This window comes from Trematomus bernacchii, unplaced genomic scaffold (assembly GCF_902827165.1).
Source record: "Trematomus bernacchii unplaced genomic scaffold, fTreBer1.1, whole genome shotgun sequence".
NCBI classification, from domain to species: Eukaryota; Metazoa; Chordata; class Actinopteri; order Perciformes; family Nototheniidae; genus Trematomus; species Trematomus bernacchii.
In genome coordinates this window covers 545572-559387 of record NW_022987600.1, presented here as the reverse complement: position 1 = coordinate 559387, position 13816 = coordinate 545572, and the positions used below count along the sequence as shown (strand labels likewise).

The window sequence follows — 13816 nt, the reverse complement described above, 5'->3', positions numbered from 1 at the left end:
GTGTATGTATGAGAGTGTGTGTGAGTGTATATGTGTGTGAGTGTGTGTGAGTGTATGTATGAGTGTGTGTGAGTGTATATGTGTGTGAGTGTGTATGTGTATGTATGCGAGTGTGTGTGAGTGTATATGTGTGCGAGTGTGTATGTATGAGTGTGTGTGAGTGTATATGTGTGTGAGTGTGTATGTGTGTGAGTGTATGTATGCGAGTGTGTGTGAGTGTATATGTGTGCGAGTGTGTATGTATGTGAGTGTGTGTGAGTGTATATGTGTGTGAGTGTGTATATATGAGAGTGTGTGTGAGTGTATATGTGTGCGAGTGTGTGTGTGTGTGTGTTACCTTGCCCTGCAGGCACTCGATCAGATGGCCCACAGTCATTCTGGATGGAATGGCGTGAGGATTGATGATGATGTCCGGAGTGATTCCCTCACAGGTAAACGGCATGTCCTTCAGAGAAACACAGCAGATACCATCAGACAGTATTACCAGGAACATCACAGTAATCCTTAACCTGTTGAGCCCTGAGCCTGTTTTCAGGTCTCAGGCTCGAAAATGACATTCCCAATTTAAAGAAAATTCAGATTTTACATAGTAAAAAACTGTAAATTATAGTGAAAACTACCCTTGGATGATGGTAAGGTAGACTAAAAGCTTTAGGAATCCAAAGTACAACATATAATAAGTACCCTGTATCAAGATTGATGCAAAACAAGTGACATTTGACCTTATTAGAGAGGTTTAGCCAAAAACACTCCACCTCTGAGAATGTTAGCATTTTTAGCTACCTAGCGTCACCTGTTTTGATGTCTGTTTTTGTTTATAACATCACAAATTCATATAATTCAGTGATAATGAGGGTACCCATCGATTCTGTGTCACCTCACAATGTGAATCGATGTCATGGCTGTGGAGAAAAGATAAATAATAAGGTTTTGAGAGTGATTTTCGGTGCCGTAATCTGTTAGCATTTTTTGCTCGTTGCTAATTCAGAGGCTCAGTGTTAGCATTGTGGGTTTTCTTTTGAAAAATAAATAAAAATGATCAGTTAGATGAGTTTCTTCCCGTTACATGGATATAAAACATTCATAGTTTATTAATGAACATGCCCTCAGACACTGTTTCCTGCAAGATGTTGCGGCAGTGCCCCGGTACCGTGGTCTCTCGGGCTTAACAGGTTAACCAGGAACATCACAGTAATCCTTAACCAGGAACATCACAGTAATCCTTAACCAGGAACATCACAGTAATCCTTAACCAGGAACATCACAGTATTCCTTAACCACCAGTTAAAACATGTCAGTGTACCTCCTGTCTGTACTGGATCCCACACGTTCCCTTCTGCCCGTGTCGGCTGGCAAACTTATCTCCGATCTGAGGGATCCGGACGGAGCGCACCTGAGGAAGCAGGAAACTCATCAGAAAACATCAAAGAGACGACAGCTGCAGCCGTAATATTTATCCCTCAGTCATGTATAATAGTTTTCTTATTTGTATGGTAGGCTATTTTCTGTGTGTGTTAACACCTGTATGGATCTTTAGGACTCTCTCTGTACACCTGTATGGATCTTTAGGACTCTGTACACCTGTATGGATCTTTAGGACTCTGTACACCTGTATGGATCTTTAGGACTCTCTCTGTACACCTGTATGGATCTTAGGACTCTGTACACCTGTATGGATCTTTAGGACTCTCTCTGTACACCTGTATGGATCTTTAGGACTCTCTCTGTACACCTGTATGGATCTTTAGGACTCTCTCTGTACACCTGATGGATCTTAGGACTCTGTACACCTGTATGGATCTTTAGGACTCTGTACACCTGTATGGATCTTTAGGACTCTGTACACCTGTATGGATCTTTAGGACTCTCTCTGTACACCTGTATGGATCTTTAGGACTCTCTCTGTACACCTGTATGGATCTTTAGGACTCTGTACACCTGTATGGATCTTTAGGACTCTGTACACCTGTATGGATCTTTAGGACTCTCTCTGTACACCTGTATGGTTCTTTAGGACTCTGTACACCTGTATGAATCTTTAGGACTCTGTACACCTGTTTGGTTCTTTAGGACTCTCTCTGTACACCTGTATGGTTCTTTAGGACTCTCTCTGTACACCTGTATGGTTCTTTAGGACTCTCTCTGTACACCTGTATGGATCTTTAGGACTCTGTACACCTGTATGAATCTTTAGGACTCTGTACACCTGTATGAATCTTTAGGACTCTCTCTGTACACCTGTATGGTTCTTTAGGACTCTGTACACCTGTATGGATCTTTAGGACTCTCTCTGTACACCTGTATGGTTCTTTAGGACTCTGTACACCTGTATGGATCTTTAGGACTCTGTACACCTGTATGGATCTTTAGGACTCTGTACACCTGTATGAATCTTTAGGACTCTCTCTGTACACCTGTATGAATCTTTAGGACTCTGTACACCTGTTTGGTTCTTTAGGACTCTCTCTGTACACCTGTATGGTTCTTTAGGACTCTCTCTGTACACCTGTATGGATCTTTAGGACTCTCTCTGTACACCTGTATGGATCTTTAGGACTCTCTCTGTACACCTGTATGAATCCTATCATACCCGGATCTTGCAGAACTTGTAACCCTCCTGGTTCAGGGTCACCATCACTTGGTCCACGATGCCGGTCTCGCTGGTCCTCAGGAAGGTGCTGCAGTCTCTCTTGGTGTAGCGCCGGTTGACGCTGTCCAGCTCGTCGTCGTTCTCTGGCAGCGTCACCGTCTTCCCGATGATCACGTCCTCTCCCGAGACACGGACGCCGGGTGCAATCAACCCGTCATCGTCCAGCTTGTCATAGATCGCGTGTCTCATACCTGAGGAGGATTTGAATCAGTTACACATGGCGTTCTGACACTGCAGGTAAAGAGATCGGCTCTGAGCTCCATCCTCACCCTGACAGGTTTCACGGGTCGGCTTCTCAAAGATCTCCTCCTGATCAAAACCTTTCTTAGACTCCTGCTCTTTGTAGGACCGGTAGAAAACAGACCTACAGGAGAGAGAACAGCTTGAGAGACATTTTATATCACATTACATTATGCAGGATTAAGGGTTAAGAGTTAGCGCTGACCTGAAGAAGCCCCGGTCCACAGCGGACCTGTTCATGATCACAGAATCCTCCTGGTTGTACCCCGTGTATGCGGCGATTGCCACGATGGAGTTAATACCTTAGGACATAAAGGAAGTGTCACACACAAGCTTGTTTCATTATTCTGAAAGTAAAACTCTGAGTCAGACCTCAGGCAGAGGTTTGAAACCTCTTTGAGCTTCCCTCTCCTGAACAGAGTCATCAGTGTGTTCAGGCGTGTTACCTGCAGGCAGCTCTCTGAAGCGCAGGTACTCCATGGACCGGGTGGTGACAAGCGGTTTCTGAGGGTAGTATAACACGTGGGCAAGCGTGTCCATTCGCACATGGAAGTTGGTGATGTAGACTCCCATGGCCTGTTTGCCCATAGCAGACTGGTACGTGTTCCGGGAGACTGAACAACAAATCACCTGTCACTACGTCGCGCTTTTCATTTTGTTATTGATCCTCCACTCTAAGGATGCATTGAAGAGAAGAGAGCTGGTACCTGGTTGTGATCGGGGAAGGGGATGATGGAGGCACACACTCCGAGGATCATGGACGGGTGGATCTCACAGTGAGTGTAGGTGGAGCAGTAAGCCACGCCCTTCTCCTGGAGGTCATCAGGGGTCATAGCAAGCATCACCGTCTCCTCCTCCAGAGTATCGATGTATTCCACCACGCCGCTCGCCACCAGATCCTGCCAACTGACACCAGAGACCAGAGATCAGCAACAACCTTTCAGATCCTGCCAGCTACCCACCAAATACCTTTCTACTACAGGACCTTTAGGAGTGAAGCCGACAAACTCTACGGGAAAAAACTACAAACTCTGCAGGAACAACCGCCAATTATACGTGAACAGCCATCACAACTCAAACAACGAACTCCTGCGGGACAATCGACAAACTCAACCTACAAACTCTAAGGGACAACTAATGAACCCTACGGGAACAACCAATGAACCCTACGGGAACAACCAATGAACCCTACGGGAACAACCAATGAACCCTACGGGAACAACTAATGAACTCTACGGGAACAACTAATGAACTCTACGGGAGCAACTAATGAACTCTACGGGAACAACCAATGAACCCTACGGGAACAACTAATGAACTCTACGGGAGCAACTAATGAACTCTACGGGAACAACCAATGAACCCTACGGGAACAACTAATGAACCCTACGGGAACAACTAATGAACTCTACGGGAACAACTAATGAACCCTACGGGAACAACCAATGAACCCTACGGGAACAACCAATGAACCCTACGGGAACAACCAATGAACCCTACGGGAACAACTAATGAACTCTACGGGAACAACTAATGAACCCTACGGGAACAACCAATGAACTCTACGGGAACAACCAATGAACTCTACGGGAACAACTAATGAACTCTACGGGAACAACTAATGAACTCTACGGGAACAACCAATGAACTCTACGGGAACAACCAATGAACTCTACGGGAACAACCAATGAACTCTATGGGAGCAACTAATGAACTCTACGGAAACCATCCGTCCGACAATCTCTGCAGTACCTGTAGTAGTGTAAAAGTAGTACCTGTAGCAGTGTTACTGCAGTACCTGTAGTTGTTGTACTCGCGCTCCTTCAAGCTGGTCGATGTTGTCGCCTCTTCAGCAGGAGTTTCTGTTTCTCGACGATCAGCAGCGGTCTGCAGATGCGTCCGGCGTCCGTGTAGATCCTGATCTCTCGCTCTCTGATATCTCTGATCATGGATACCTGGAACAGTCAGAACCAGCAGAACCCTGAGAACTCCATCTGGGGACATTTCATATTTCAGCCTAGTGCTTTTTTGTGCTGACTGCTCATTGGCTCCTGCTGAAGACGTTCATCTTTAAAACAACTCTGGAGAGTTTCAGATTAACGAAAAAAAGATGGTCTCTGGGACAGCTGGTGGTTTCAGACCCCCCCAGCAAAATGAAAACCATCAGGCTGCGGTGAACGGGAGCAGCGGTAGACAGGAGGTTTGGTTACCTCAGACACGATGATGTCCATCTGTCGGCGGAGTTTCCTCAGTGTGTTCATCAGCTGTTCGGGGTCTTTGTGGATCCCCACCCAACAGCCGTTCACAAAAGATCTTAGTGGCACTGAGAGATTAAAACACATGAGCGAGATGAGGGTACTGCCATAATGTCAGTCAGCCTGAGACAGTCCATATGTTTATATTACATTTAGACAGTTCACCAGGAAGCATTCACTTTAATTTCTACACTTATGTGCAGACTGATAGACTGCAGTTAACTGACTCTGCGATGGCCGCTGGAGAGATCTCCTCCAGGTTCTCCATGCTCCACTCCTCTAAGAACTCCAGGATGGGTGACGGCTGGATCCCACGGAGATATAGGCCATGAGGGCCAAGTTCTTCACCAGCCCCACCGCGTGGCCCTGCAACACACACACACACGTTCAGATTTCTCAGGGTGTTTTGCGGTGTGTGTCAGGGTGTATGATGTGATGTTTTGCAGTGTGTGTGTTGTGATGTTTTGCAGTGTGTGTCAGGGTGTATGATGTGATGTTTTGCAGTGTGTGTCAGGGTGTGTGTTGTGATGTTTTGCAGTGTGTGTCAGGGTGTATGTTGAGATGTTTTGCGGTGTGTGTCAGGGTGTATGATGTGATGTTTTGCAGTGTGTGTCAGGGTGTATGATGTGATGTTTTGCAGTGTGTGTCAGGGTGTATGATGTGATGTTTTGCAGTGTGTGTCAGGGTGTGTGTTGTGATGTTTTGCGGTGTGTGTCAGGGTGTGTGTTGTGATGTTTTGCGGTGTGTGTCAGGGTGTGTGTTGTGATGTTTTGCGGTGTGTGTCAGGGTGTGTGTTGTGATGTTTTGCGGTGTGTGTCAGGGTGTGTGTTGTGATGTTTTGCGTGATTGTGTCTGTCAGGGTGTGTGTTGTGATGTTTTGCGGTGTGTGTCAGGGTGTGTGTTGTGATGTTTTGCGGTGTGTGTCAGGGTGTATGATGTGATGTTTTGCGGTGTGTGTCAGGGTGTGTTCAGATGTTATGCGGTGTGTGTCAGGGTGTGTGTTCAGATGTTATGCGGTGTGTGTCAGGGTGTGTGTTCAGATGTTATGCGGTGTGTGTCAGGGTGTGTGTTCGGATGTTATGCGGTGTGTGTTCAGATGTTATGCGGTGTCTGTCAGGGTGTGTGTTCAGATGTTTTGCGGTGTGTGTTCAGATGTTATGCGGTGTGTGTCAGGGTGTGTGTTCAGATGTTATGCGGTGTGTGTCAGGGTGTGTGTTCAGATGTTATGCGGTGTGTGTCAGGGTGTGTGTTCAGATGTTATGCGGTGTGTGTCAGGGTGTGTGTTCAGATGTTATGCGGTGTGTGTCAGGGTGTGTGTTCAGATGTTATGCGGTGTGTGTTCAGATGTTATGCGGTGTCTGTCAGGGTGTGTGTTCAGATGTTTTGCGGTGTGTGTCAGGGTGTGTGTTGTGATGTTTTGCGGTGTCTGTCAGGGTGTATGCTGTGATGTTTTGTGTACCTCAGGCGTCTCAGCCGGACACACCATCCCCCACAGTGTGTTGTGCAGCTGTCGAGGTTTGGCCAGCTTTCCGTCTCTGCCGATGGGAGAGTTGAGTCGGCGGAGGTGAGACAGTGTGGAGGCAAAGGTCAGGCGGTTCAACACCTGAGGGAGGAAGAGGAAGGAAAAGGAGAAGAGGTAGAAGGAGAAGAGGAAGAAGCAGAAAAATAAGTCAGGACGATCCTTGCTGAGCTGAAGATGTTTGGCGCGGGGTCTTCCTGAGCTTTGATACTAATGATTTGAGGGTTGAGGAGTATGAACTGTGACAGTTTGAACAGTATGACCCCAAGCCTCTCACCTGAGACACTCCAGCTCTGGCTTGGTGAGCCTTCTTCACGTCTCCCCAGTTCCCCGTGGCCAGAGAGTACTTCAGGCCGTCCGAGATGATACGGGTTTTGATGGCCAGCTCCAGGTTGAAGTCCTTCCCTCTGTCGATGAACTTCTGTGCATAGATCCTGATCTCCTTCAGCAGGTTCTTAAACATGCTGACAACCACACAGTGTTCATTAGCAGATTATAATTATACACACTTTGAACGTGTGTGTGTGTGCACCCACCCTCTGAATAGGAAGGCCAGCAGCGGCCCAGCCAGGTCCAGCCTCTTGTTGCCGTAGTGATCCCTGTCGTCCAGCTCCCGCCGACCCAGAGCCGCCAGCAGCAGCCGGTGCACCATGTACCTGCAACACACACACAGTTACACTCCCTAACACAGTGACACCGGTCTCACACACACCTGCGGTCTCTCAAGTGTCTCACACTCACACCTGCGGTCTCTCAAGTGTCTCACACTCACACCTGCGGTCTCTCAAGTGTCTCACACTGGCGGTCTCTCAAGTGTCTTACACCTGCGGTCTCTCACACACACACCTGCGGTCTCTCACACACACACCTGCGGTCTCTCACACACACACCTGCAGTCTCTCACACACACACCTGCGGTCTCTCACACACACACCTGCGGTCTCACACACACACCTGCAGTCTCTCACACACACACCTGCGGTCTCTCACACACACACGCGGTCTCTCACACACACACCTGCGGTCTCTCACACACACACCTGCAGTCTCTCACACACACACCTGCAGTCTCTCACACTGGCGGTTTCTCAAGTGTCACACACACACACCTGCGGTCTCTCAGGTGTCACACACACCTGTGGCCTCTCAGGTATCTCACACCGGCGGTCTCTCTCAGGTGTCTCACACACACCTGCGGTATCTCAAGTGTCTCACACTCACACCTGCGGTCTCTCAGGTGTCACACACACCTGCGGTCTCTCAGGTGTCTCACACACACACCTGCGGTCTCTCAAGTGTCTCACACTCACACCTGTGGTCTCTCTCAGGTGTCACACACACCTGTGGTCTCTCAGGTGTCTCACACTTACACCTGCGGTCTCTCTCAAGTGTCTCACATTCACACCTGCGGTCTCTCTCAGGTGTCTCACACACACCTGTGGTCTCTCAGGTGTCTCACACACACCTGTGGTCTCTCAGGTGTCTCACACACACCTGTGGTCTCTCAGGTGTCTCACACACACCTGTGGTCTCTCAGGTGTCTCTCACACACACGTGCGGTCTCTCTCAGGTGTCTCACACACACCTGTGGTCTCTCAGGTGTCTCACACACACCTGTAGTCTCTCAGGTGTCTCACACACACCTGTAGTCTCTCAGGTGTCTCACACACACCTGTGGTCTCTCAGGTGTCTCACACACACACACCTGTGGTCTCTCAGGTGTCTCACACACACACACCTGTGGTCTCTCAGGTGTCTCACACACACCTGTGGTCTCTCAGGTGTCTCACACACACCTGTGGTCTCTCAGGTGTCTCTCACACACACCTGTGGTCTCTCAGGCGTCTCACACACACACCTGTGGTCTCTCAGGTGTTTCACTCACACCTGTGGTCTCAGGTGTGACTCACCCCAGGAAATAGGCCTTCTTGGTCTCACAGAAGTCGCTGACCCCGACGTGTGGCAGCATCTCCTTCTGCAGGACTTCTTTGGCGTATTTTATTCTGCGTTCCTTGGTCACGCCGGGCTTCGCTCCCCTGGAGCCGATGAAGTTCAGTGCCACGTTCTGCTCCTGGATCACAAAGGCCTCGTCCAGAGACGGCTTCACCTGCAGACACAGTGACATCACAGGTGGGCGGGGCTAACATGACTACCTGCAGATGGAACACCACACCTGATGGGGCACTGGAACGTACCATCTCCATCATCTCCGGGTCGTCGAAGTCGTAGATGATGTGTTCCAGGATGTCTCTGTCGGACACGAAGCCCAGCGCCCGGAACACGATGATAATCGGCACTTCCTGTCTGATGTAGGGCAGCGTGGAGACGATCCTCTGACCAATGGCGCTCTTCTTCACTCCCTGAGAGGAATCACCGAGTTAGACGTAGCGGCACAGAAACGTTACGTGTTGGTATTTAATCACAGGAGCAACTCACCTGTCCTCCGCGGGCCATCATGCTGACCCAGATGGTGCTGGTGGGCCGGGACGAGTTCTCCAGGCAGGACCGGCACTCGCCTGTGTACGCGTACTTTGAGTCCTTCTTAGCAAACACGTACACCGTGTTGGTGGCCATCTTCTCCTGAGCGATTAGCACCTGGGAACACACCATCCTCATTAACAAGTGCACCGGTTAGCTTAGCATAGGGCAGATGCCCTGGTTAGCTTAGCATTAGGCACATGCCCTGGTTAGCTTAGCATTAGGCACATGCCCTGGTTAGCTTAGCATTAGGCACATGGTGTACCTTCTCGGAGCCGTTGATGATGAAGTAGCCCCCGGGGTCGAGCGGACACTCGTTGAGTTCACACAGGTCTCTGTCCGTCAGCCCGCTCAGCAGACAGTAGGTGGAGCGAAGCATGATGGGGATTTTACCAATGAAGGTCTTCTGGTGCTGAGTCTGCAGCTGGTCCTCGCCCTCCTTTATGATGGTCTTTGTGATGTCCACGTACAGCGGGGCCGAATAACTGAGGGCAGAACACACACTTTTACTCAGACCTGAGGGGGGAACACACACATTGCCTCAGACCTGAGGAACACACACATTTACTCAGACCTGAGGAACACACACATTGCCTCAGACCTGAGGAACACACACATTTACTCAGACCTGAAGGGGGAACACACACATTTACTCAGACCTGAGGGGGAACACACACATTTACTCAGACCTGAAGGGGGAACACACACATTTACTCAGACCTGAGGAACACACACATTTACTCAGACCTGAGGAACACACACATTTACTCAGACCTGAAGGGGGAACACACACATTTACTCAGACCTGAGGAACACACACATTTACTCAGACCTGAGGAACACACACATTTACTCAGACCTGAAGGGGGAACACACACATTTACTCAGACCTGAGGAACACACACATTGCCTCAGACGTACGTGAGGTTTCTGAGCCGGGCTTCGTTGGGCATCATGGGTGACGGCGCTCCGTCTCTCTCCCAGTGAGTGGGCTTGGACAGGTAGATCTGCTCGAACTTCAGCAGGTAGCGAGGCTGAAACAGAGAGTCAGTGAGAGCTGGTCTGAGCAGAACTGAAGGAGGATCTCTGACCCCTTTCCCACCAAACCAGCTCCAGGTCTAGCTCTGGTTCCGAATGGGTTCTTCTTTTTAGTCCCAGTTGTGTTTCCACTGCCCAGGGGCCTCATTTATAACGCCTTGCGTAGGATTGACGTAGGAAGGTTGCTTACGTAGTACAAAGCACAAAAATAGGTACATACATTTTCCGCCATTTTCCGATTCACAAAACATTGCGTACCGGCGAGGGAAGTGCGTACGGCACTCCCTACGCCTGTTTCCCTTTATAAAACACAATCGACTCGTAACGCCCATATTTGCCTATAAATAGTCAAAGAAACGCCCATTCATTCATTCATTCATTCATTCTGACTGACTGCATGAAGAAGATCGCAGGAAATTACGACAGAACAGCTAAAAAAGACATCTCACACCGTGTCAGATTTTGGTTATTTTGGGGAGGTGGAGATAAATCATATTGTTTGGTGGATGCAGTTTGAACCAGAGTAGCAGCATGGAGGTCGGATCGTCACCAAAATAAATAAATAAGTGGTCCGAAAAAAGTTAATGACAACAAAAATACACATAACCTTCCTCAGGCAGTGTGTTTGTCCCGGGGACAGGAGACCCCCCCCCCCTTGATGAGACACTGTAAGAAATGATCGGGGAATCCCTCCGGAGTGTAGTCATGACGACTGGATCTGAATTATTTTTGTTGTATTTGGTGGTTTGTGTTCCAGCTGTCGATCAGCAACTATATCTCCATAATCCACCAGTTAAAGGAAATACAATGTGTTGTGTTATATTAGCTGTACAATTTACCACATATGGTGTTCTTAGTTTCCATACCTCCTGTGTTTACGAGCGACTTATCAAGTCTTGGCAAACGGCATAAAACACGATTAAACGTGATAGGATATAAAACCATGCTCGTATCTACAACCTATAGAAATGCAAAACGGCGTCAGTTTAGACGTAATTCTGTCCTCCTGCTTACCGCATCATTTATGAGAAAACATTTCATAACATTAACACAACATATTCGAGGTGGTTTTAAATAGCATATCCGTATTTATTATTTCTCCAAGTTATGTTTTTGTGTGCACTGAGGAGTCTCAAACAGGCGTTTGTTTAATCATTTAAAGATTGGCTTTAATCAATGTTTGAAAATGAATTCTTCATATTTGATAAATGAGAGGTAACATTTTATTTATGGTATTATTTCTACATATTTCTCTCCATTCTTTCTTCTGCCATCGGTGTCGCAGTTTCTCGTCTCTCCCGTTTGTGTGCTTAGTGCGTACGCATGGGTTAGAGTTTGCGTGGAGGACAGCACATTTTCCCGTCAAGTTAGTATTTTATAAATCGCAAACATTGCGTAGAAACTGGCGTACGCCATTTTTTGAGCGTATATCCCTTTATAAATGAGGCCCCAGAGCCCGACTGGCGCTGCGTCATAACGTCACAGTTTATGGCTCTGATTTTCCGAGCAACGGCGGTCACAACAACAACAACAACAACAGTGGGGGACTGCGGCGGGCAGATGCTCATGTTGTCGGGCACTAGCTCTGAACTGGCCCTGGAACCGGTTTGGGGGGAAAGGGGCACCTGAGAGCCAGATCAGGGCCACTCCGATCAGCACAGTTATTCATTATATTCATAATATTAATATGTGTTACTTATTATTCTGTGTAATCACTCCCACATGTTAACACACTGTGATGCTACCAGATGAACTGTGTCGCCCTGATCCTGATCCAGGTGATAGACCTTACCGGTTCATCCACCTCTCCGGAGGTGTGCTGGGCTTCAGCCTGCAGGTCGATGGGGGGGGCGTCCTCCACGATCCTCTGAACAGACATCTGGATGAACTCATCGAACGAATCCAGCTGCTGCCGCACCAGACCCTTCTCGTCAAAATAAGAGCTGCAAGACAAAGGGAAGCTTCGTCAGAATAAGAGGAACCCGTGTTGGTCTTCATCCCTGGATCGAGGGGTTATCCAGAATCATTGATCGGCCTTAAACATTGAGAGGAAGCAAAGATATTTATCTCAAAGTCAACGAGCAAAAGTTTGAACATGAAATATTAAGTCAGATTCACTCTTTCAACATTAAAGCATGTTCATTGGGTCTGCCTGAAAGAGAGGGTGAGGGTCTGCCTGAAAGAAAGGGTGAGGGTCTGCCTGAAAGAAAGGGTGAGGGTCTGCCTGAAAGAGTGAGGGTCTGCCTGAAAGAGTGAGGGTCTGCCTGAAAGAGTGAGGGTCTGCCTGAAAGAGTGAGGGTCTTAGGCTAACCCTATGGTATAGGCTCCGCCCTCTTAGGCTAACCCTATGGTATAGGCTCCGCCCTCTTAGGCTAACCCTATTGGGTAATCCCACAGTGCGTAACCCCAGTTTATTAACCTCTAAAGAGTCATTATACAAACACTAGTGTTGAAGCTGTTGAAGCTGAACCAGGTGAGTTTATCACATCTCACCTGATGACGATCCAACACGCCTCCTGCCACAAATCTGGAGTGATTTCATCATCATCCTCTTCGTACTGCGGATCTGACAGACACACAACATGTTAGAGACACACAACATGTTAGAAACAACATGTCAGAGACACACAACATGTTAGAAACAACATGTCAGAGACACACAACATGTTAGAAACAACATGTTAGAAACAACATGTCAGAGACACACAACATGTCAGAGACACACAACATGTCAGAGACACACAACATGTTAGAAACAACATGTTAGAAACAACATGTCAGAGACAACATGTCAGAGACACACAACATGTCAGAGACACACAACATGTCAGAGACACACAACATGTTAGAAACAACATGTCAGAGACAACATGTCAGAGACACACAACATGTCAGAGACAACATGTCAGAGACACACAAATGTCAGAGACACACAACATGTCAGAGACACACAACATGTGGATCAGATAAATGTAAATGAAGCTAACGTTAGCATGTTAGCAGCCTGCTGTTTTGAATAGTTAGTATATTAAAGTAATATAATAGTATACATATTGAAAGAGTAACAGTTACAGATTGAGCTCTGACTCGTTCTGTCATCAGATTACTACAGATATTATTAATATTATATAAAGTAAGAATAAAGTAAGAATGAAGCTAACGTTAGCATGTTAGCAGCCCGGTGTTTTGAATGTTCTGAATGAGGTTAACAGCTACAGTTAGCATATAGATAGATAGATAGATATAATAGCATGTTAGAGGTTAATCATCAGCTCACCTTCTTCCGGCTCGTACATCTCTATGTTTGATATCTTTAATATCTTTTATCGCTTTTATCTCCGGATAAAATACACGACTTTGTGACAAACAGCGCGCTCCGGAGATACACACGTGACTTCCGGTCTTCTTCTTCTTCTGTGGGGTTACCTTCTTCTTCTTCTTCTCTCGTTTTTGGCGGATTGCAAACAACTTAAAAGGTGCATACCGCCACCTACTGTACATGAGTATGAATCATCATATCATTCCAACTCTTTAACCTATGATCTAATCAAAAATAAATCAAAATAAATAAATAAATCAACAAAAACATGAAATAAATAAAACAAAAATCTATGATCTTTCCTGACCTAATGTTAA

General features: G+C 47.3%; 1 protein-coding gene across 1 annotated transcript; it reads right to left on the bottom strand.

Annotated features, from left to right (window-relative positions):
• Positions 1-337: 337 nt before the first annotated feature.
• On the bottom strand, positions 338-13581 carry polr2b (polymerase (RNA) II (DNA directed) polypeptide B; the record flags this gene model as incomplete). The annotated part of the gene is given in 24 exon segments (XM_034130673.1): positions 338-445; positions 1304-1393; positions 2591-2841; positions 2920-3014; positions 3096-3192; positions 3337-3501; positions 3594-3796; positions 4689-4726; positions 4729-4845; positions 5101-5199; positions 5201-5213; positions 5373-5454; positions 5457-5511; positions 6605-6748; positions 6942-7128; positions 7201-7320; positions 8575-8771; positions 8860-9024; positions 9101-9259; positions 9408-9627; positions 10064-10176; positions 11973-12123; positions 12674-12746; positions 13458-13581. Coding segments are annotated over 24 exon segments (2961 nt in total), but the record flags the coding sequence as incomplete, so codon positions are not given.
• Between the last annotated feature and the right edge of the window lie 235 nt (positions 13582-13816).